The sequence below is a fragment of the Dermochelys coriacea genome, chromosome 9 (genome assembly GCF_009764565.3).
Source record: "Dermochelys coriacea isolate rDerCor1 chromosome 9, rDerCor1.pri.v4, whole genome shotgun sequence".
Classification (NCBI taxonomy): Eukaryota; Metazoa; Chordata; order Testudines; family Dermochelyidae; genus Dermochelys; species Dermochelys coriacea.
Genome location: NC_050076.1, coordinates 56,679,428 through 56,700,943, shown reverse-complemented (window position 1 = coordinate 56,700,943; position 21,516 = coordinate 56,679,428). Strand labels below are relative to the sequence as shown.

General features: G+C 43.9%; 1 protein-coding gene across 12 annotated transcripts in view; it reads right to left on the bottom strand.

Moving 5' to 3' along the window:
* The window catches only part of LOC119861508 (high density lipoprotein binding protein), a 152,578-nt gene that overhangs the window by 103,950 nt on the left and 27,112 nt on the right, over positions 1–21,516 (bottom strand). For 10 of the 12 annotated variants that reach the window (XM_043491595.1, XM_043491599.1, XM_038416731.2 and 7 more), the window contains exons 2-10: positions 11,009–11,072; positions 9,594–9,706; positions 8,387–8,541; positions 7,360–7,575; positions 5,403–5,609; positions 4,612–4,827; positions 3,586–3,792; positions 3,176–3,283; positions 2,394–2,498 (exon numbers count right to left, since the gene is read on the bottom strand). In XM_043491595.1, the coding sequence (XP_043347530.1) occupies positions 2,394–2,498; positions 3,176–3,283; positions 3,586–3,792; positions 4,612–4,827; positions 5,403–5,609; positions 7,360–7,575; positions 8,387–8,541; positions 9,594–9,669 (1,290 nt within the window). In that variant the 5' untranslated portion in view covers positions 9,670–9,706; positions 11,009–11,072. Of the gene's footprint in view, positions 1–2,393; positions 2,499–3,175; positions 3,284–3,585; positions 3,793–4,611; positions 4,828–5,402; positions 5,610–7,359; positions 7,576–8,386; positions 8,542–9,593; positions 9,707–11,008; positions 11,073–20,459; positions 20,872–21,516 lie in introns of those variants that run through there. The other 2 variants (XM_043491598.1, XM_043491596.1) reach the window with 2 other exon arrangements.

Below are 21,516 nucleotides of genomic sequence, written 5' to 3'. Positions count from 1 at the left end.
TACCCAGGAAAGAATTTTCTGTAACTCAGATCCCATCCATCTAATATCCCATCTCAGGGGATTTGGCCTATTTACCCTGAATATTTAAAGATCAATTACTTACCAAAATCCCATTATCCCATCATACCATCTCCTCCATAAACTTATCGAGTAGAATCTTAAAACCAGATAGATCTTTTGCCCCCACTGCTTCCCTTGGAAGGTTATTCCAAAACTTCACTCCTCTGATGGTTAAAAACCTTCATCTGATTTCAAGTCTAAACTTCCTGGTGGCCAGTTTATACCCATTTGTTCTTGTGTCCACATTGGTGCTGAGCTTAAATAATTCTTCTCCCTCTCCTATATTTATCCCTCTGATATATTTATAGAGAGCAATCATATCTCCCCTCAACCTTCTTTTAGTTAGGCTAAACAAGCCAAGCTCCTTAAGTCTCCTTTCATAAGACAAGTTTTCCATTCCTCGGATCATCCTAGTAGCCCTTCTCTGTACCTGCTCCAGCTTGAATTCATCCTTTTTAAACATGGGAGACCAGAACTGCACACAGTATTCTAGGTGAGGTCTCACCAGTGCCTTGTATAACGGTACTAAAACCTCCTTATCCCTACTGGAAATGCCTCTCCTGATGCATCCCAAAACCGCATTAGCTTTTTTCACAGCCATATCACATTGGCAGCTCATAGTCATCCTATGATCAACCAATACTCCAAGGTCCTTCTCCTCTTCCGTTACTTCTAATTGATGCGTCCCCAATTTATAACAAATTCTTGTTATTAATCCCTAAATGCATGACCTTGCACTTTTCACTATTAAATTTCATCCTATTACTATTACTCCAGTTTACAAGGTCATCCAGATCCTCCTGTATAATATCCCGATCCTTCTCCGAATTGGCAATACCTCCCAGCTTTGTATCATCTGCAAACTTTATTAGCACACTCCAACTTTTTGTGCCAAGGTCAGTAATAAAAAGATTAAATAAGATTGGTCCCAAAACCGATCCCTGAGGAACTCCACTGGTAACCTCCCTCCAACCTGACAGTTCGCCTTTCAGAAGGACCCGTTGCAGTCTCCCCTTTAACCAATTCCTTATCCACCTTCTGATGTTCATATTGATCCCCATCTTCTCCAATTTAACTAATAATTCCCCATGTGGCACGGTATCAAATGCCTTACTGAAATCTAGGTAAATTAGATCCACTGCATTTCCTTTATCTAAAAAATCTGTTACCTTTTCAAAAAAGGAGATTAGGTTGGTTTGGCACGATCTACCTTTTATAAAACCATGTTGTATTTTGTCCCATTTACCATTGACTTCAATGTCCTTAACTAATTTCTCCTTCAAAATTTTTTCCAGGACCTTGCATACTACAGATGTCAAACTAACTGGCCTGTAGTTACCCGGATCACTTTTTTTTCCCCTTTCTTAAAAATAGGAACTATATTAGCAATTCTCCAATCATTCGGTACTACTCCTGAGTTTACAGATTCATTAAAAATTCTTGCTAATGGGCTTGCAATTTCAGGTGCCAATTCCTTTAATATTCTTGGATGAACATTATCTGGGCCCCCCGATTTAGTCCCATTAAGCTATTTGAGTTTCGCTTCTACCTCAGATATGGTAAACCTCTATATCCTCATTCCCATTTGTCATGCTACCATTTTCCCTAAGATCCTCTTTCGCCTTATTAAAGACTGAGGCAAAGTATTTGTTTAGATATTGGGCCATGCCTAGATTATCTTTAACCTCTACTCCATCCTCAGTGTTAAGCGGCCCCACTTCTTCCTTCTTAGTTTTCTTCTTATTTATATGGCTATAGAACCTTTTACTATTGGTTTTAATTCCCTTTGCAAGGTCCAACTCTACTCGACTTTTAGCCCGTCTCACTTGGATTGAGTATCAATGCTAGGCCTTTGACAACTAACCACAAACACTCCTACTGCTGCAGAGTTGAACAGTGCCATTAAGTTACTCTGGTCTGTACTAGTAGCGCCCAGTGTGTGAAACACTAAGCCCCCATGCAATCTCACCAATCCTAAAGTGAAAACTTTCTCTTGTGCAGCTATCACCACCTGGAAGACTCTCCTGGTATTGATCAACACCACTCCATCTCTTAGTAAGTCTTAAGGCAAATTACTGAGAGAGAGAGAGAATATGCTTCATGATGAGTGCTTTAATTTCAAGTCTCTAGACTGCTTGCTTTTTGTCACATCCCTGTCCCCCATCTGGGGGTATAATGTTTATATTAAAAAAAAAAAAAAAAAAAAAAAAAAAAAAAAAGAATAAGAGGCTATGCAAGCTAGCTCATTTCTTGTTACTGCCATCTTCGCATTCTTCTTACTTTTACCATAGCTTGGAGTCTTACCCAACTGAAGCTACAACATGCCAACTCACCAGATCCTTGACCATGACCTCAATCTGTTCTTGAGCCACATTCACGTCCTCTGTAGGTCCCTCAAGGGTGATTTTATCCTCCCCTTCAGTGAACTCTATGTGAACCTTTAAACAAGACAAGGAATGCTGTAAGAGCTTCAAGACACGCAACCCAGATCAATGCTGCTGGCCAAGACAAAGCCATCCATCTTTGCTGCTGAAGGCTGGTTCGTTTCCCTCCCACTTTGGGAATACACAAGTTACATGTTATCCTTTGCTTATTTTTATGAAGGGACAGCCACCTATATCAAAGGCCACATGGTTGAGTGTCTAGAGCAGGTGCCCCAAGTTCTACTCGTGACTCCCACCGTGACTTTGGGCACTCACTCCACCTATGATCTCCATTTTACAGATGGACAAAAATCAGCTTACTCACCCTTTGAAGCCCTTGGATGACAGCACCATATAGTGATGCAATTACTACATCTTGTGGTTGTTTAATAAGAATCGCACAAACTTCCATATGAAGGGTTCAACCTGTCCTACTGGTTATTTGAACCTATATAAAAAGGAGATATTCTGAAGGGAAAAGTGGTATTACTGATCCCAACTGCAAGAGCATCTTGTAAAGAAGTATGCTCTCTTCTCCATTCTCATCCATTTGTAGCAACATTCCTATAGTATTTACCAGAAATCTAGACCCTTTTAGAGAGGTTTGGAGAGAAAGGATAGAGACCATCTCTTGTTAAGGAAAGGCAGAGACGTCGAGTGGAGTGGGTGAGGCTGCCATGAACGGTCTATACCTTTGGCATCTGCTGAGTGATTTTGGCCAGATTTTGTCCCTTCTTTCCAATGATGAAACGGTGAAGCCAAGAGGGGGCAGAGACTGAGGAAACGGTGAAGCTGTTAGCCTAGGGAAGAGGAAAGACTATAAACACGAGTGACTCTGAAGGCCCATCACAACATATCCACCATACAAGGGCTATTGCAGCTTGCATCTCAGCACCAGCCTTGTTAGTACAGAGTTCTCAAGTTAGCGATCCATATACAAGAGCATAATGGAGATGCTCATGGCCTCCAAATGCTCTGGGATCCATTCAAATCTATGCTTTTTAAGCCAGAGCAGTGCAGAAAGTTGCTTATGGGCCCTCCCCTCCCCCAATCTAAAAGTCATGGTTTGGCAACTTAAGCTGACATGTTATTTATGCATTACCTTGGCATAGACTTCAGTCAATGCCTGCCCAAGTTTTTCAGGCTCGCCCCGCAGTATCACCGTCTCAGAGCTGCTGTCAGTGGGTGGGATCTCAACTGAGACTCCAGTTTTCTCCAGGATCTCCTGCAGGGAATTCCCCTTGGGGCCAATGACGTATTTGTGCTGGGACTTTTTCACCTCCACTGCGATGGTCGTAGTCTTTTTTTTCTGTGTGGGGAAGAGGCGTGAGGGCAATCAATCACAAGTGGCAGGGAAAGAAGGGGGGAAGCCACCAGATACAGTAAAACTCTTCCTTACCCTTCCTTTCTGGGCAAAGAATTAATGAACCAGTTGTAGGGTAATCCAGGACAATTTAAAAAAAAAAATTAAAAAAAATGTTAGGCTCTTGCCAGGATCTATGATCAAATCTGGTGCTTAAAGATTTTGAAGTAAAGCACGCCATCTGCTATTAGACTATAAACTTCCTGGGACAAGGACAGCCATACATGCATGCACACATGTATATCATACCTACCCTGATTCCCAATTGTGTTTTCAAGGTGATACCCAAACTGCAATAAGTACATGAGTTATATGCTAGGGATTTCAGCGAAGGTAAAGAATTCAGAATCTGCCATGGGGGAGCAGTCCCGCAATTCATAGCTGGAATGTCAATAGCAGCTAACGGAAAGTTAACAGGAAAGACACATACTCTGCAGCTATCGTAACAAGCCAGCTAGTCTCCAAGTCCCATTTGTCCTGAAATTCCTCCTTCCCTCAGTTTTTTTAAAATTTAAATCAGATGCAACTCCTTGTGGCAGGCTGACCACAGAAGTAGTTTTAGAAGCTGAACATTCAATACCTCACCCCCACCACAAGACCCACTTTTCTCCAACAGCAGATGGGCAACACTGCTAACCAGATCCAACAAACACGACCTGTTATCCTTCCCAGTAAAAGTTAACATGAGGAGTATATGATGGGTAACATACATAGGGAGGAAGAGGCAGCTATGAATGCGAGAGATTCTCTCTAGAGCACCCATACCTTCTCCTCATAGATCTTCTTAATACGCGCTACAGCTTGGGCCAGCTGCTCCTTTTCACCTGTGAAGACTATCTCTGTCTTGTTGATGCTGGGTGGTGGAATGTTGATGCGTGTCCCTGTCTCCTGCATGATCTCGCTCACCAGCTTGTTAAAAGGGCCAGCAATGAAGGGGTGGTACACTTTATCCACATCCAGTCTCTCCACTGCACGCTTATCCTTCACAAAGGCAAAACAAGACAGATTATTCACAGAGCTCCATGGGTATGTTCTAGGTAAAGTGTGCTGGAAAGTCCCTACTCTGGAGAACAGAATTCTCAAGTATGACTTCTTACCGCTCTACAAGAATGCCCTATACCCCTGGATACAAGTATCCCATGTTCATAATCCTTTTAAAATCCACCCCTTAAATCTTCAGCTACTGTAATTGGCACAGATATGGGCAGTAAGAGCCTTAATACCCATATCATGACACCATTCCTATTCATGAAGCCCCTCCTCCTTTCACCTGGCACCTATAGCCTTTTTCACCCAAGGATATCATAGCATTTTAAAATGATAATACTCCCTATCCATCTTTGTAGAAACAGAAAGGTGGAGGAACAAAGCCAGTGGCACTCAGGGCTTGACGCCAGGGCTCTTGACTTCTAGAGCTACTCTTTGACCACTGAACACAATGTTATCTTTCCACTGAACTATGATCCTTTTGTACAATGAGGCTGCACCATCTTGTATGACAGCATGCATCTAACTGTTCCCAGGAAACAGGGAAAATGAAGGTGCCACTTGGATACCTGCTCGGCAGAGATCAGCAGGATCTCGTGTCGAGCCTTCTCTATTCCTTCCTTGGTGCCGGTGATCTTGATCTGGTTGCTGGGGTCATCTGGGCGGGGGATCTGGATTTTGGTTGCAGTTTTGAGCTCCAGGTCCTGCAGCTTCTCGCCATTCTTGCCAATGACAAAGCGGTGATGCTCCTTGGGAATAGCAACTGTCGCTGAAGCCTACAACAAAGGAACCAAACACTAGAATGAGTACGCTCATCTAGTCATTCTGTCATGGTCAGAAACAGATCACCCAAGTTAGTTCCTCTCAGGATGGTGTTACAGAACAAGACAAGTCCCCTTAGCCAGTGGCTATATTCTGTCTCAGAAATAAGATACTGATGATTTCCCTCTTTGGAGCCTGTATTGCCAACAAAAAAGATTAATTGCTTTCCTCACCCAAATAGCAGTATTTTGAGTTAATTTAGATCTTGTAAGAGATACGAGAAGGAAGCTCTGGAGACCGAAGTCCCCAGTAGCTGATGGCAAAGTCCCCAAGATACACCATGGGCAGTAGCAGAGCAAGCAACTTTGTACTGCAGCTACAGTTTGAAGAGAATGCCTTGAGGGCGAGTGTTGATTCAGACTTTTGGCCTCTGCTGCTAAGGTTGTCAAGACCTTAGCATGTGGGCACTTGTTACTAGGGACTCAATTAAGACCATACTTATTTCACAGAGAGCAGACAGCTATTAGATGGTAATCTTTGCTCACACTCTTGTTTGAACATGTGCTCTACTAGTGAAAGGCACTGTTCCTGGAGTCATCCCAGGACTGTAGAGGCTACTTTTTCAGAATCTATTCTCTGAATCTGCCATTAAGGGTTAGGTATGTGCTTGAGAATATTTCCTTTTCTTGTATATCCCATCATTTCAGTTTTACCCTTTTTGCTATCTTGGTGGCTTATGATCCTATGTGATCCTTGATGCCAGTTCATGTATATTAAGACTTTAGAAGTTACACACACACCCCCACACACCCTTGCAAGTCAAGGCAAACACAAAAATCCTTAGTGGGGTAGCCATAGACATAACTTGGGCTTCAACTCTGCCTGCTACTTTTTTTTTTTTAAAAATCAAGTGATACAGGGATGAGGAAGGGGTGGACAAAGACTCTGGGCAAGTGCGATAGGAAACCTTAACCCAATGTCCCCAAATGTGCTATAGTCGAGCAAAAAGTGCTCTTCTACAGCACTCCCAGATGCACCCTATTCTAGAGCTTGTATCATTTTTTGCTATCTGGTTGGGTGTGATGTGTGGGTGGAAAGGTACTGTTGTGGTGTGTACGTTAGTGTTATCACTGGCAACTGCCTCAACTGGAAATGCATTTGAGAAACCTTAATGGCAAGTCAAAAGTGAACTGAGACGTGTTAAAAAATAGAAAGAAAGCCTTGATAATACTCTTGTCCTCAGACAGATTATAAAAATATGCAGCAGTGAGAGGAGGAAACAATTGCATCTATGGGGTTCTGGTAACTCAAGCCCCACTTGTAAGCAGTGTTATCAGAAACCCCTAATTGTATTACTTTCTGTAACTCACTGCAGCCTATCTAGTAATGCCTCTCCACCTCCCTGATTTATCTGTATGTATATACTATGCTAACAGTTAACCGTCTCCCAGGCAATACCAGCTTCTTGTGAGGGGTCTGCATTCTCTCCAGGTGCAGTGTCTTGTTTGTATAGCAGATGTTGCAGGGATCTAGCTGGGGAGGAGTTTACACCATGGCCTGTAATTAGCTTTGAACCCTATTTCAAGCCTGGTCTCCATCGCAATTCGTCATTTGTGCATTTTGAAAGAGACAAGGCAAAACTAGATTAGTCATCTAATTACAACCCTTCAGTTTATGAGCACCCACGCCCAAAGGCCTCCAAGCAGCAGGGCATCTTGGGAGAGGAGCAAAGACAAGTAGAAGAGAACAGTTAGATACACTCACCTGTGTCTGAAGCCGAGCAACAATCTCCTTCCGAGCTTTCATGACTGCTTCCAGCTTGCCAGAGACCATGATCGAAAGGCCCTGGTCCTTTGCGAGAGAGAGCTCCAGGTGAGCTCCAGTCTTCTGCATGATGTCCAGGCAGATCTTGGCCTGCTCTCCTTCTCCAAACTGGTTCATGTCCTTGTATTTCCTTTCCTCCAGCGGTACATGAAACACCTGCTCAATCCATACAACAGGTGAGGAGAGGGCAGATTATTCAGCGTGACAGGCTGTTGAGTTATATGGACAAGACCTACCCACTTAGACCTCAAATTGGGTTACTACACTAGATCTTCACCCTTCACAATAATTAAGATACTCATGCATTGGCTGAGCCATCAATTCTGGGCAGTTTTAATAAGATGCTTTATTTATGCCACAGGAATCCTCTGCATGCCAGACAACAGCAACTGCCCTACTGAATCAGAGTTGAGGTACCCCTCTTGAACCTTCCTCTGAAAGCATGTAATGCTGGACAAGAACCCCACAGCAGGCGGATGTGGGATAGTCTGTTCCCAGAAAGGTCTCATTCTAACTCCCTGACCCCAGTTAGAGATGAGCTTAAGACCTGAAGCATAAGTTTTTATATCCTTTCAAAATTTTAATATTAGCTATTAAAACTCAGGATATTTTTGTCCATTCTCAGGATTACCAATACGATCAATCAAATGAGGATGTACGGAAAAGAATAAGACTGTCTTTTAGATAACTCCTTTCCCACTGAACTCTCTATCACAGCAATGCTGGGCATACTCCTCTCTGCAAGCAGTGCCCTTTGGTTTAACCCTCTTGGCATATCACTTTCACCTGCAGTACTTCCTCTCCCTGTACTCTGGGTCACTGGAGAGGAGGAAGCCACTCTCCACCCTCCCTCAGCATACTACCTAATGAGTTCTTAAGGGATGCTCATCTGTATTATTTTTAGAATGGGGAGGAGACACACTGTTGCAGCAGGAGGGAAGAGATGAGATGTTTGGCTTCCACCAACCTGAGTGATGACAGAAGCCTTGATCGGTCGAATTTTGCTCCAGGCACCAGCTGGTTCCTGGGCAGTTTCCAAACATGCTGCTTTCTCAGGGAGTGGAGGAAAGGCATCCTTGTAAGTTGGAGGGTCATTTTCCTCTTCAGAGTTTAAAGCTGCAACTGCAGTGAGGCAAACATTACAAAGTTTTAATTGCCAGCAATTCTCCCATTAATGCCCATTGCAGATGTCCATTTAAATAGGGTTGAAAGAAGCAGGTTGTGCACTATTGGGAATCATTAATAATTAGGTTTATTATGGCAGTGCCCAAGGACCAACCCAGAACAGGGCTCCATTGTGGTAGGTACTGTACAGAGACGTAAAAAAGTCCCTCCCCCAAAGAGATTTCAATCTCAATAGACATGATAGACACAGGGTGGGGGAAAAGAGCAAAACACACCAGCAGAGTGAACAAAGTGATAGCAGCAAACTGCACATTAGTTCCACAATATGCATTTATTTAGGGTGGGTTTAGTTAAGAGGGGGATCAGCTATATGCAAAGAAAAGTAAAGAGGATGAGGCACACAGGGCAAGGGAGAAGGTAGGAGGGGCAGGTGTGGAGTCAAGCTGAGGTGAAGAGACTGAGGGAGATGGAGGGTTGGAGAAGAGCTCAGGTATGATCCAGGAGGGAACTAGCAAAAGCTCTAGGTATACTGGACCAAGTTAAGACCTATTGTGAAGTAGATGCAACTCTTAGTTAGAGTTGGCCACTGTGTTGGAAGGATGGAAGATAGAGTCCATCAGTAGCTTCTCCCGCATAGCTGTGGCCATGACAATCTGCATGAGCATGGTAGGAAACCGACCACTGTGCTTGACCCTGCTACTAAAAGAGCAAGTGTTCTCACATCACTGTGTGTTGTTCTCCCAGATACACACTGTTCTACAGCATGTACCACTGTCACAATCTGGTTAAAAGGAGGATTCCTTGTAGAGGCTGAGGGCCTGATTCTCTCAGGTCATTTACATCTGGGCAAAACAGATCTGAAATACTACCATTCTACTCTGGATGGGTAACCATGATCTGATGGACCAATCACACTGAGTAAGGAGACCTCTTCTTTGGCTGGCCACAAGTAGCCTAGCACTTCTGAAGCACTTGTAGGCAGTAGGAGGGACCCCATCTGTGCAGCGGATATTAAGTGGGAGTCACAAAGTTCCTATGAAATATCTTACCTTTCACCTGCTGCTGAGCCAGGCCGCTGCGGTGTTCAGCGAAGCTCTCCTGGGTCAAAACTGCCACAGAGCTCATTGTCAATTTCCCACCTACACACAATCCGGGTATGCCACTGGGAGAGAAAAGGATGCACTGCTTATCACCAGCATCATCACCATAACCAAAACCAGGGAGAGGTGGACTTCCCCCATGAGCAGAATTTAAGAGGACTAATTAAGAACTTAATTTGGAGTGAAGGGGCCACTGTGTTTACCTCAGAGCTTCCATAAAAATGAAAACACCTCCCCCATACCATGCTCAGGAAGAAAGCAGGGACTTTAAGAGATGCTTGTCAGTATCAGGGGAAACCATTTCCTGTTTGTACATATGTCATCTAGGGACAAATTGATGGCAAGTGTCATATCATACATACACAAGAGTTCATTAGTAGAGCGCTGCATAGATACAAAATTTGTATCTGCATCCAATCTGCAAACATGGCCCGCAGATATAAAAGTGAATATCTGCAGATTTGCAGGGCTCTATTCATTAGCGACCACACTTCTGCATGGCAGGGAAATGAAAAATCCATTTCTAAGAATTTTTTTCCTATTTACCAATGGATTTAATTCTGCAGTGATCAAAGGACAGTACAGATACTGAGGAAGATTCTGTATCTTGCCTAGTCCCTGCCTCTAGTTTCTACTATGTAGAATCTTGTCCTCTCCCCACTGCTTTCTATGCTTGGAATACTATCACAGAACAAACATTAGCAACAAATCTAGATTTTAAGCATTTAGCCAGCTTCTCTCTCATATTCATCCTTGGCACACCTCACCTCCTTTCATGGTCAACTACAGCTCCACCTCACCTCTAGCTTGGCAAGCCAGAGTCACTATGACCAACACCCCCACAAGCTATGTGAAAGTCGCTTCATGAGCGAGATTGAAGTTAAGTCCCTCTCCTGACAGAGTGCCCTGAAAAACCGTTGCTTTAAAGGAGCAAAGCGGTCTATGGCAGCTCCCATTCTCAAGCTTTTCATTCAATACAGTAACAGATCTTATTGACCTTAACACAGCCCAACATTCCATATTCTAAACTCACTGCTCAGAGTTCAGAGGGTGGGATGTCCACAGCCTATGCCTACAGAAGAAGAGAACACAAGTAAACTAGTACCCTCTAATCATCCTATCAACATTTATCGTTAAGGTGGGGTTTTGTTGTTTTTCAATTCAATGACCATACATTGACTCTGGATGGAATAAAGCTACAGAAAGATGCTCTTTAAAGTACAGGTCCATCATGCAAGCATTTAAAGGCTTAATGAGAAAAGACAGCTGTGGGCAGATGGTCATTGCAGAACACCAGTAATTTCTCTTTGCTGAGTAAGTGGCCCAGGAACAAGAAAATCTCATATATACAAATAGTAACTTACCAGCTAAATGGTCAGTAGCCAGAAAGTCCGTCCTGTAAGCCGCCTGTCAGCCTGCCAGCTTTTGCTTTATAGAAAGAAAAAAGTAGTTATTAACTCTGCTCCAAGACAAAAGAAAATATAACACCTCTCCCTCCAATCCTGTAGGATTTGAAAAGTGTTGCCTTTACTGTATTTTTTGTTTCAAACTAAGCAAGCCTCTGTGCCATCTCAAACCTGCTCATCATCAAGGAAGCTCCAACACTGACTCACACATTACTTCCATATTGTTTAACCACAACCATAGGGAATCACCAGGACAAAGCTAAATCCCACAGGAAATTTTGTTTAGTTACCCTGCCTACAAAAGCCTATATAGTGTAAGGCTGGAATACAGCAGATTAGTAACAGATGTAGGTTATGAATTGGAAATTTCAGGGTTGAAAACCATAGAATCAACAGCAATCCATCTAGCTGGAGGAAACAACCTGAAAAACTGCCAATAGAATTGACAGTCAGAAGTTAGGAATGTAGTTTAGTGAAGCCCGGGTGAATCAATGCACAGACTCTTCCTCAGAACGAGAGAGAGAGACACACAGACAGACCCCGCTGCATGCAGACAGGTGCTGGCTAGAACACACCAAACACTAAACTTGAGTCTTTAAACATTCTAAATGCCCCTGCCAGGTACACCCATCTTGTCGAGAGAGCCTCCCCAAGAACTACAGAGATTTTGAAGTTAGCATACAGGCAACCCCCCCCCAAAAAAACATCTAATCATCAGTTGGAGGCACAATGACACTTTTTAATCCAAGTACTGCAGTTTTGCTTTGAAGAGGCTTTCACTAAGTGATCCACAAATGATGCTCATCTCCTAAATCCTTTCCCTACCTTCTCAATAACCCAGTACATCCATCATTTCTTCCACTGCCTCAAAGCATGCTAGAAGTCTCACAAAAGTCAAGACTCAGTCTTTGCTGCTAAGAGGTCACAATCTAAATGAGATATGACACAATAAGTGATGCTGATTGACTGGTGGGGGGGAGAAGGGGAGGAGGAAAGGACAAGTGTAGCAAGAAGATCACAATGTAAGGGCCTGATCCAAAACTTATTGAAGATCTTTGGGAGTCTTTCCACTGTCTTCAGTTGGCTTGTGGGGTCAGGCCTAGACACAATGGTTTCCTTAGTTTTTGGTTTTACAAAAAATGGTTACTCACTTCTCGTAACTGTTCTTCGAGATGTGTTGTTCATGTCAATTCCGATCAGGTGTGTGCACGTGCATGTGCACAGTAGCTGGAAGATTTTTCCCCTAGCAGCGTTTCTTGGATCGGCCTGGGCGCCCCCTGGAGTCACACCTTCATGGTGCCCAATAAAGGGCCCTGCTGACCCACCACCCCCAGTTCCTTCTTGCCAGCTGCTCCGACAGAGAGGTAGGAGGGTGGGTATTGAAATGGACATGAACACCACATCTCTAACAGTTACAAGAAGCCAAGTAAGTGTTTTTTCTTCAAGTGCTTGTTCATGTCAATTCCAATCAGGCGACTCACAAGCCCAAGTTCAGGAAGTGGGGTCAGAGTTGTCCACCGATTGGAGCACTGCTTGTCAGAAGGCTGCATTGTCTCTGGCCTGCTGGGTAATCGCATAGTCTGTAGCAAAGGTATGGATGAAGGACCACGTTGCCGCTCTGCAGATTTCCTGAGAATGTGAGCCAGGAACACTGTTGATGAAGCCTGCGCCCTGGTGGAGCGTGCAGTGATTGGAAGTGCAGGAACCCTTGCCAGGCTGTAGAACTCACAAATACAGGACGCTATCCATGACAAGATGTGTTGTGACAATATTAGCTGACCTTTCATTCTGTCCGCCACTGCCACAAATACCTGGACTGACTTTCTGAACAGCTTCGTTCTCTCCATGTAGAAGGCTAGTGCCCTAAGTTGCTTCTCCCTGCCACTAGAATGCAACTTAGGGTAGAACACCAGGAGAAAGATGTACTAGGAGCAGGATCTCTGGTGCCTGGGTCTGACTGAGGTCGGAGAGCTGCCTCCATGAGGAGGCTTTAAGCCACTGCTCCCTCTGTTTAAAAGTTCTCAATCAGAATTCCCGACAGATCTTGCAGCGGTCTTTTTGGTGACCCTCACCCAGACACCATAAACAGGAGGTGTGGGGGTCACTTTTAGGCAGTCCTGGCAAGTCTTGAAGCCCGGGGATCGCAGCATGCCTCAGTGACAAATAAGAGGCAGGGAGTAAACACCACTAACTGTCACAGCAAAAACTGAAAATTCTGCTAAGCTGCTACCCAAAGCAAGAGGAAGGGGAAGTTCCAGCTACCATCACTGGCAATAAGAAGGAATTGAGGGGGTAATGGGTCAGCAGGGCAGTTTATTGGGCGCCATGAAGGCGTGATTCCAGGGGGCGCCCAGGCTGAACCCACAGATGCGGCTAGGGGAAAAAAAAAAATCTTCCTGCTACTGTGCACATGCTCGCACACACACCTGATTGGAATTGACATGAACAAGCATTCGAAGAGCATTAAAGTTACTTAGATTATAGTTATCGTAGCCAGTGGGTAATACAAGGGGAAAAGGTTGAGGGAAAGTGAAGCTAGCCATTCTGTTAAATTAGAGCACTGCCAACAACATGTTCTGGAAGGAATATGCCAATATATTTGTATGTCTGGCTAATACTCTAAACTAAGAGAGAGACTCTAGTATAGTCAATGGTAAGAATGAGTCAGTGTGATAACATCAAGGTTTACAGCCCCAAGCAGGTTAAGCCATGATGGTACAGTCGAAGAAAAAAAAAAAAAAAAAAAAAAAAGCGTGTTAACTAGGTCACACCTTAACATAAGAATGGCCATAGTGGGTCAGACTAAAGGTCCATCCAGCCCAGTATCCTGTCTGCCGACAGGGACCAATGCCAGGATCCCCAGAGGGAGCGAACCTAACAGATAATGATCAAATGATCTCTCTCCTGCCATCCATCTCCACCCTCTGACAATCAGAGGCTAGGGACACCATTCCTTACCCATCCTGGCTAATAGCCATTAATGGACTTAACCTCCATGAATGTATCCAATTCTCTTTTAAATTCTGTTATAGTCCTAGCCTTCACACTTCCCCAGGAAAGGAGTTCCACAGGTTGACTGTGCGCTGAGTGAAGAAGAACTTCCTTTTATTTGTTTTAAACCTGCTACCCATTAATTTCATTTGGTGGTCCCTAGTACTTATATTATGGGAACAAGTAAATAACTTCTCCTTGTTCACTTTCTCCACATACCACTCATGATTTTATACACCTCTATCATATCCCCCCTTTGTCTCTTTTCCAAGCTGAAAAGTCCTAGCTTCTAATCTCTCCTCATATGGGACCTGTTCCAAACCCCTAATCTTTTTAGTTGCCCTTCTCTGAACCTTTTCTAATGTCCGTATTTATTTTTTGAGATGAGATGACCACATCTGTATATAGTATTCAAGATGTCTGCATACCATGAATTTATACAAGGACAATAAGCTATTTGTGCTAAGGACCAGAGTTTCAGCCAGAGGTATTGACATGATGGACACAAGTATGGCTGAAGAGGTCTTCCCAACCATGACCTGTGAATAGCAGTAAGGCTACGGAAGGAATATTACTATCCCAGCAATAAGTAGTCACGATCTACACAAGTCACAGATTTCTGTACTGCCTAGAACCTGAATCCATTCATGCTGAAGACTGCAGTGCTTTGGAGTCTGGAAGTGATTCAGATTTCCCAGAAGAACACAATTTCCTGCTAACCAGGAGTGGGCTTACTTTGCACATGCTCTGCTCTTCAGTAGTTATGGTTAAGAACAAGGTGTTTGTGCACTGTGACCTAATTTAGTGCCCATCTGACAGGGACTTTGGAGCACAGCTGCTGGCTTCACCGAGTCCACACTGGCTGCAGTGATTCTCCTTGCAGTCAACACCAGAGCAATGTATTTAGGAACAGGAATCCCTGAGGTTTAGCAGTGTGAATTACTGCTTTATTATTGGTACAGCAGACTGAGTGGACATTGTTAGTCTCCACAATTACCCAAGCCATGAAATACACTGCAGGCCTCACAGGGTCATGCCAGGCCAGAACTGAAGTGGCCCTCATGTCAGTACATTCAGACAGATAATGGGCCACTTAAGCCAGAGGGCATGCTCCACCTTTTGGGGAAGTATGGACATACTTTCTTTTCGCCCAACAAGCCATGCACTCATGTTTTAAATGGCTTTGTGCAACTGGAAATTTCAGATGCCCACCAGATGAACTACAGTTCCTAGGCAAATGGGATCAACATGGTACTCTCAGAAGCTTGTATTAAAATTTTGTTCTGAAATAGGATTTATAAACAAGAGGCAAACTCTTCCCTACATGGGAAATGTGTGTATGCAAGAACAAATGCATAAGAGACTATATGGCAAGCCACGATTTAGATTTTCAATAGGATCAGCATTTTTGGACAGCAATAGCAAATCATGTGCCATTTTAATCTATTTTTAATTAAAATGGTTTGTATTTGGGTAATCAAGTTAAATTACATCACACATATAATCAAATGCACAGAAAACAGAAAGGTCAGCTCCCTTCCACCCTGCAAAGCTCTTGTGTCCTGTCATTTGCCCCAAGGTGCAACTCCCTTCATGGACCTGCTTACAGATGAAGTCCCTACTCCAAAGATGGATCTCTCTTGCACGTACTCTACAAAACATGCTGAAAAAAAACTTTTAAGCTAGATGCACTCCTAAATATAACCAGCCTAGAGACTGATTAGTTAAGAACATTATGGCATATTTCTACTCCCTGACCGCTCCCATTTTATAACTAGCCACCTTTTCCACCTTAAAACTCAATTTTTTTCCTTGGTTAGTAGTTGTTTCCCATACATCTGTCAGACCACAGCCCTGACAGCAACACCCACTATGAGTGGAGTCCCTAGTTCTGCATCCTTCTGACATAGGATATGTCTACACAGCAATTAAATACTCGCAGCTCATCGGGCTCAGGCTGCAGGGCTGTAAAACTGTGGTGCAGACATCCAGGTTTGGGCTGGAGCCTGAGATCTGGGACCCCGCAAAGTTGCCCCAAACCCAGGCTTCAGCCCAAGTATCTACAACAGAATTTTACAGCCCTGCAGCCCAAGCCCAAATCAGCTGCCAGGGCCAGCCATGGGTGTTTAATTACTGTGCAGACATACCCTGATAGCCTACACTGCTCTGTCGGGGCTTCCTTCCGAGGTTGAAAATTAATTCACCTTTCCAGGATGGTCTATGAAAGTCCCCCTAAGACAATCTAAGATCCAACTGGTCTAATTAAAAACAAGCTACGCTGACAAGAGATTAAAATACAACAGTTTGGTCTTGCAGTGTGACATGGTAGACAGTTTATGTGGTACAGACAGGTTAGTTACAGTGAATGCAAGCCGCCTTTCTATTTTTGGAAGTGCACCTTCTCTCCCCATGCCCTCATCCCTGCCTTCCCAATTTCAGCCTCTGAGTGCCAACACTCTGGCCTCACTTGGTCAAGAAGCTTCTCAAGAGTGTGTCTGATTTCAGGTGTCTTATGCTGCCTCACAGATCCCATATAGCCTGTGCCCTTTTTGATGTTAAAGGTGGGACAGAATATACTGTCCCATCAGCCATGTCGGTTAAACTTACATCAGCATTTCATCAATGCAATATCTGATCTGGGGGAAATCTGTCTATTCTTCATGCGACAGAGTATCCTTGATCTCATCCCCACCCCCAATCTAGGTTTGGAATTATTTCCATTTCAAATACACCTTTGATCTTGCCTGCACGTTAGTCAACTAAAGGCAGGGGTAGTCAATAGGTGGAGGGTGGGCCAAATCTGAACAGCCAGATGCTTTGGAATGGACCTTGAATTTTTTTAATTTACTCATCATTATTATTTTCTCTGGAGACTGGACCTGGATGATACCTTGAACAAGAAATTTGGACCCTTGACAAAAAAATAATTGACTACCCCTGTATGACTGGTTTACATGTCACTTCTCCTAAGGCTGAAGCTATTAAACTGACTCAAGCCTCAGCTGCGTTCAAAGTGACAAGATTTACTTTTTTTGTAGTCCTCTTACCAGTGTTTCTAATAAATTGTTACTTGACAGATGAAAAGCAATCTATCCGAATCACACACAGATCAAGAGTAATTCAGACAATTTGTTGTAATGCAAGCATATTCTAACAAAGACATTCATAGCAGATTCCAAGTGGGACTGGATGTTTTGCTTAAGTGAAGCCTTATGCTAAAGTAAAGAGAAGAAAGGCTAATTACCCATTTTAAAAAAATGACTTCTTATCTGAAATCTGTACATGTGCACACCTGTGAGGGGGTGCAGGCAGACTTCCAAACCATTCTGAAATTTAGAAAGACTTTAGGAGTGCCCTGCAGAGCAAGCAGTGTCAGCGTAGAGCAGAAAGTAATTTTCGCAAATGCCACCTCAGCACTGCCTGTACCAGTGACCATTCATAGCTTCAGAGAGGGGGAGGGGAAAGAAATGAGGGGGAGGTGCAACCTTAAAGGGCCAGTAAACCTATCACAAATCCCTCCCTAGTTAACAATCTACAAGACTACTTTATTCACAAAAGCAGAGTTTTATACAGGCACCCAGGAAGATTAACAGTTGTTAAACACCAGATAATGTCCCTTACAATAATCTTGTCCTCTTCAATACAGACAATTATAAATTGATTAAAAAACTTCATTTGTGTGTTAGTCTCTGTGTTTAAGTGCTCTGAAAAATTACTGTACTATTCCCAACTCTGATGAAGTTTAATCCATTTCTCCTTGATCACCAAACAAGTTGATAAATACATACAGCCAAGATGCCCAGTCCCTAAGGACAGTTATATCACAAGGCCTAGAGAAGTATAAATATGGCACAAAATAATAATGAGACTAAAGATTGAGGGGGTAGTGGGGGCGGGGGGGGAAAGAGAATAGTCAAACAGATATTCACTGGTTGGAGAGGAACCAGGGACATGGTAATACTGAAAAAAAGATCTGGAGTTGATAGCAGAGATCAAATTATATGAGCCTGCAATGAGATACATCAACAAAGAAAAAAGGCTAGGTCAGTTTTGAACTGTAAATGAAGAGTAATCATGTCATGGAAGTAAAAAAGGTAACAATCCCTCTCTATATGAGAACACCACATCAGGAATATTGTGTTCAGTTCTGTGTACTGAGATTACTAGGAAGATACTGACAAATTGGAGTCTCATTTTTAGTCTCACTACAGAAGAGCAACCCAAATGATTAGGAGGCTGTAGGGATTAATTTGTGAGGCATGTAACATTTACAGTATGGCTAAGAGATGACATGATCTTCTACAAGTATTTGACATGCACACCAAGGAAGGTTAGGAATTCTTTAAGGAAGGTAACTAGGAGTAACAGGTTTCAGAGTAGCAGCCGTGTTAGTCTGTATTCGCAAAAAGAAAAGGAGTACTTGTGGCACCTTAGAGACTAACAAATTTATTAGAGCATAAGCTTTCGTGAGCTACAGCTCACTTCATTGGATGCATCCGATGAAGTGAGCTGTAGCTCACAAAAGCTTATGCTCTAATAAATTTGTTAGTCTCTAAGGTGCCACAAGTACTCCTTTTCTTTTAGGAGTAACAGGATAACATTAAGGGGAAAAGCTAGTAAGTTACTCCGATATTCATTCTAACAGTGATGCGTACATAGAAATAACCTTTTAAAGGAAGTGGTTGCAATGAATCACCTGAGACTCTAAAACTAAAGTCACTTGGGAGAGGGGAATGGAGGAAAAGAAGAGGAGGGGGCAAGGGAAGAGACAAATTCCAGAACCCTGAACTTGCAGATTTATGAACCAAATTACTGAAAGCCTAGTCATACATTAATATCTATTATTTAAATCAGCCTTGCAAAATTGTCACAAAAAAATCACCAGCTAAAGCACCTCACCTGCTCTACACTATGAAACTAATGAAAGATTTACTCATTTTCCTTCCCCCTTAAAAAAAAAAAAAAGTTACCCTGGGCAAATAGCATTTTGCAAGTCTGATCTGGCATTGGACAAGATCCCAAGGCAGGCCATTTTGTTACAATTAAAGAATTCAGTACACCAGGTCTAATCGAGTGTAAAGCTCCTATAGTCAGCTTCTGGTGGTAGGTATTTGAACCACTGCCCTCCACCATCTTTTTTTCCCCCACTAAAAGAAGAGCCATCCAGAAAACCTTCTCATTAATAAAACCTAACCAGAATCTCTCTGCTATGCCTGACCACCACTCAGTCTCACCTACACATTGCCATTCAGGGGAACCCTCCTTTCATATAGATCAGGGGTTCTCAAACTGAGGGTCGGGACGCTCATGGGGTCACGAGGTTATTACATGGGCGGTCGCAAGTTGTCAGCCTACACCCCAAACCCCACTTTGCATCCAGCATTTATAATGCTAAATATATAAAAAAGTTTTTTTTAATTTATAAGGGGATCGCACTCAGAGGCTTACTATGCGAAAAGATTTCAGAGTAGCAGCCGTGTTAGTCTGTATTCGCAAAAAGAAAAGGAGTACTTGTGGCACCTTAGAGACTAACAAATTTATTAGAGCGTAAGCTTTCGTGAGCTACAGCTCATTTCATTTGAAGTGAGCTGTAGCTCACAAAAGCTTACGCTCTAATAAATTTGTTAGTCTCTAAGGTGCCACAAGTACTCCTTTTCTTTTTGCGAAAAGGGTCACCAGTACAGGAGTTTGAGAACCACTGATATAGATCCCATCCATGAACTCTGGCTCTTGTCTAGGCTAGGATAAGAGGCATAACTGGTGGCTGACATCCTAGGAGTCAGACAAGACACTATATACTTTAACATTTGTTATATTGCTATAAAGAGCAAGTTAAACCCTAGGAGGGAGCCGAGCACACATTAAAAGCAGTTTTCAGAGTAGCAGCCGTGTTAGTCTGTATCCGCAAAAAGAAAACGTAGCTCACGAAAGCTTATGCTCAAATAAATTTGAAGTCTCTAAGGTGCCCCAAGTACTCCTTTTCTTTTATTAAAAGCAGTGTGCTTTCTCCACACTAGATTACTGGACACGTTAGCACTACCTTAAATCCTAGTCTAGACAAAGCCTAAATCTTCCCTCCCCCTACACAGCCACATCCCAGAAACCACATTTTATTTCCCCCCCCCCCGCAAAAAAGTGTCTGTAAAGCCATCCTCATCTAGTCCCCCCCAAACACTCCAGATAGATAAAGTAATTTCAAATGATAAGATTGGGTCTCTGAGTCAGCCACCCTCATTCTCAAGTAACTAAAAGCAGAACTTTGATTTTGTAACGAGCATCCCCTCCAATTCCTTATGCCTTGCTTTTATTTACAGTCATTATTTCATCCTCTCCAAATACATATAGAGAAATAAGATCAAGGTAGGTAATTAAACCCAGCCCTACCTAAATATACGTACCCGGAAACCCATTAACTCACCTGATGGGACTTTCTTGGTGCACACTAAAACCTTAGATGTGCTGTGCAGATTAACGAACTATAGAGTGGTTTCTAGCAAAGAGGTCTAAAAGACCAAAGTAAATCTGCAAAGATCCTGATAGTGAGAACTGAATTTTGTACGCTTCTTACAAATATCAGCGAAGAACAAAGCCAGAAATTTCACAATCCCAGCTCCAAAAATATGACTAGCTTGCAACAATCTTAAAAAGTAAAACAGTCAAAGCGACACAGAAAGTTAGCAGCGACACCACAATGAAGTTACACTTCGTCCTTCTTATTAAAGGTTTGTTGAGCTGTTTTGGGGGTGGGAGGGATGTTGATTTAAGAAGGGAATTATCACGCAGCCCTGAAACCGAGGTGAAGGGGAGGGTGCTGGGCTGCTCTCTTGTGGCCACTGCCAGCGTCATCATCAAAATCCCACGTTAATTCACCGATGCACCCCTCCCCCCTCGAGCAAAAGAGAAGAAAAAAAGAAAACGGTGAAAATGGAGCCAGGCGCCGCGACTAGCAGGTCTGGGAACAGCCCCACGTGCAAGGCGCAGACCCAGCTAACACACGAACAGCAGGTGGGCGCCCAGCTAACACCGCGGGCTGTAGGGGCCCAGCCAGAAGATGCCCTCCGCGGGCAGGCAGCGAGCCCGAGCCCGATCTGTGCCAGCGCAGAGCGCCCTGCCCGGCACGGGAGGCAAGCGCACTACAAAACCCCGCTCCCCCCGGGGGTCACCGGCCCCGAGCCCGTTCGGGACAAGGCCGGGCAAAAAGTTCGTGCAAAGTTCGGCGGCGGCAGCGCCGGGCGAGCCCGGGCCCATGCGCAGTAGTGACACGTAGGTCTTGCCCCCTCCCCCTCCCCCTCCCCGCGGCGGCTGCCGGGGGGCTAATGGAGCGCGGCTCTGAACGGCGGCGCGGGGCTGCTGGCAGGGAGGGGGCGCGACCCGCGGCGGGGGAGCGGAACAGGCAGCTCCGTTCCCTGCTGCCGCGTCTCAGCCTCCACGTCGGCAGCTCGGCTCCGCTGCCCGCGCCACCCTTTCCAGCCAAC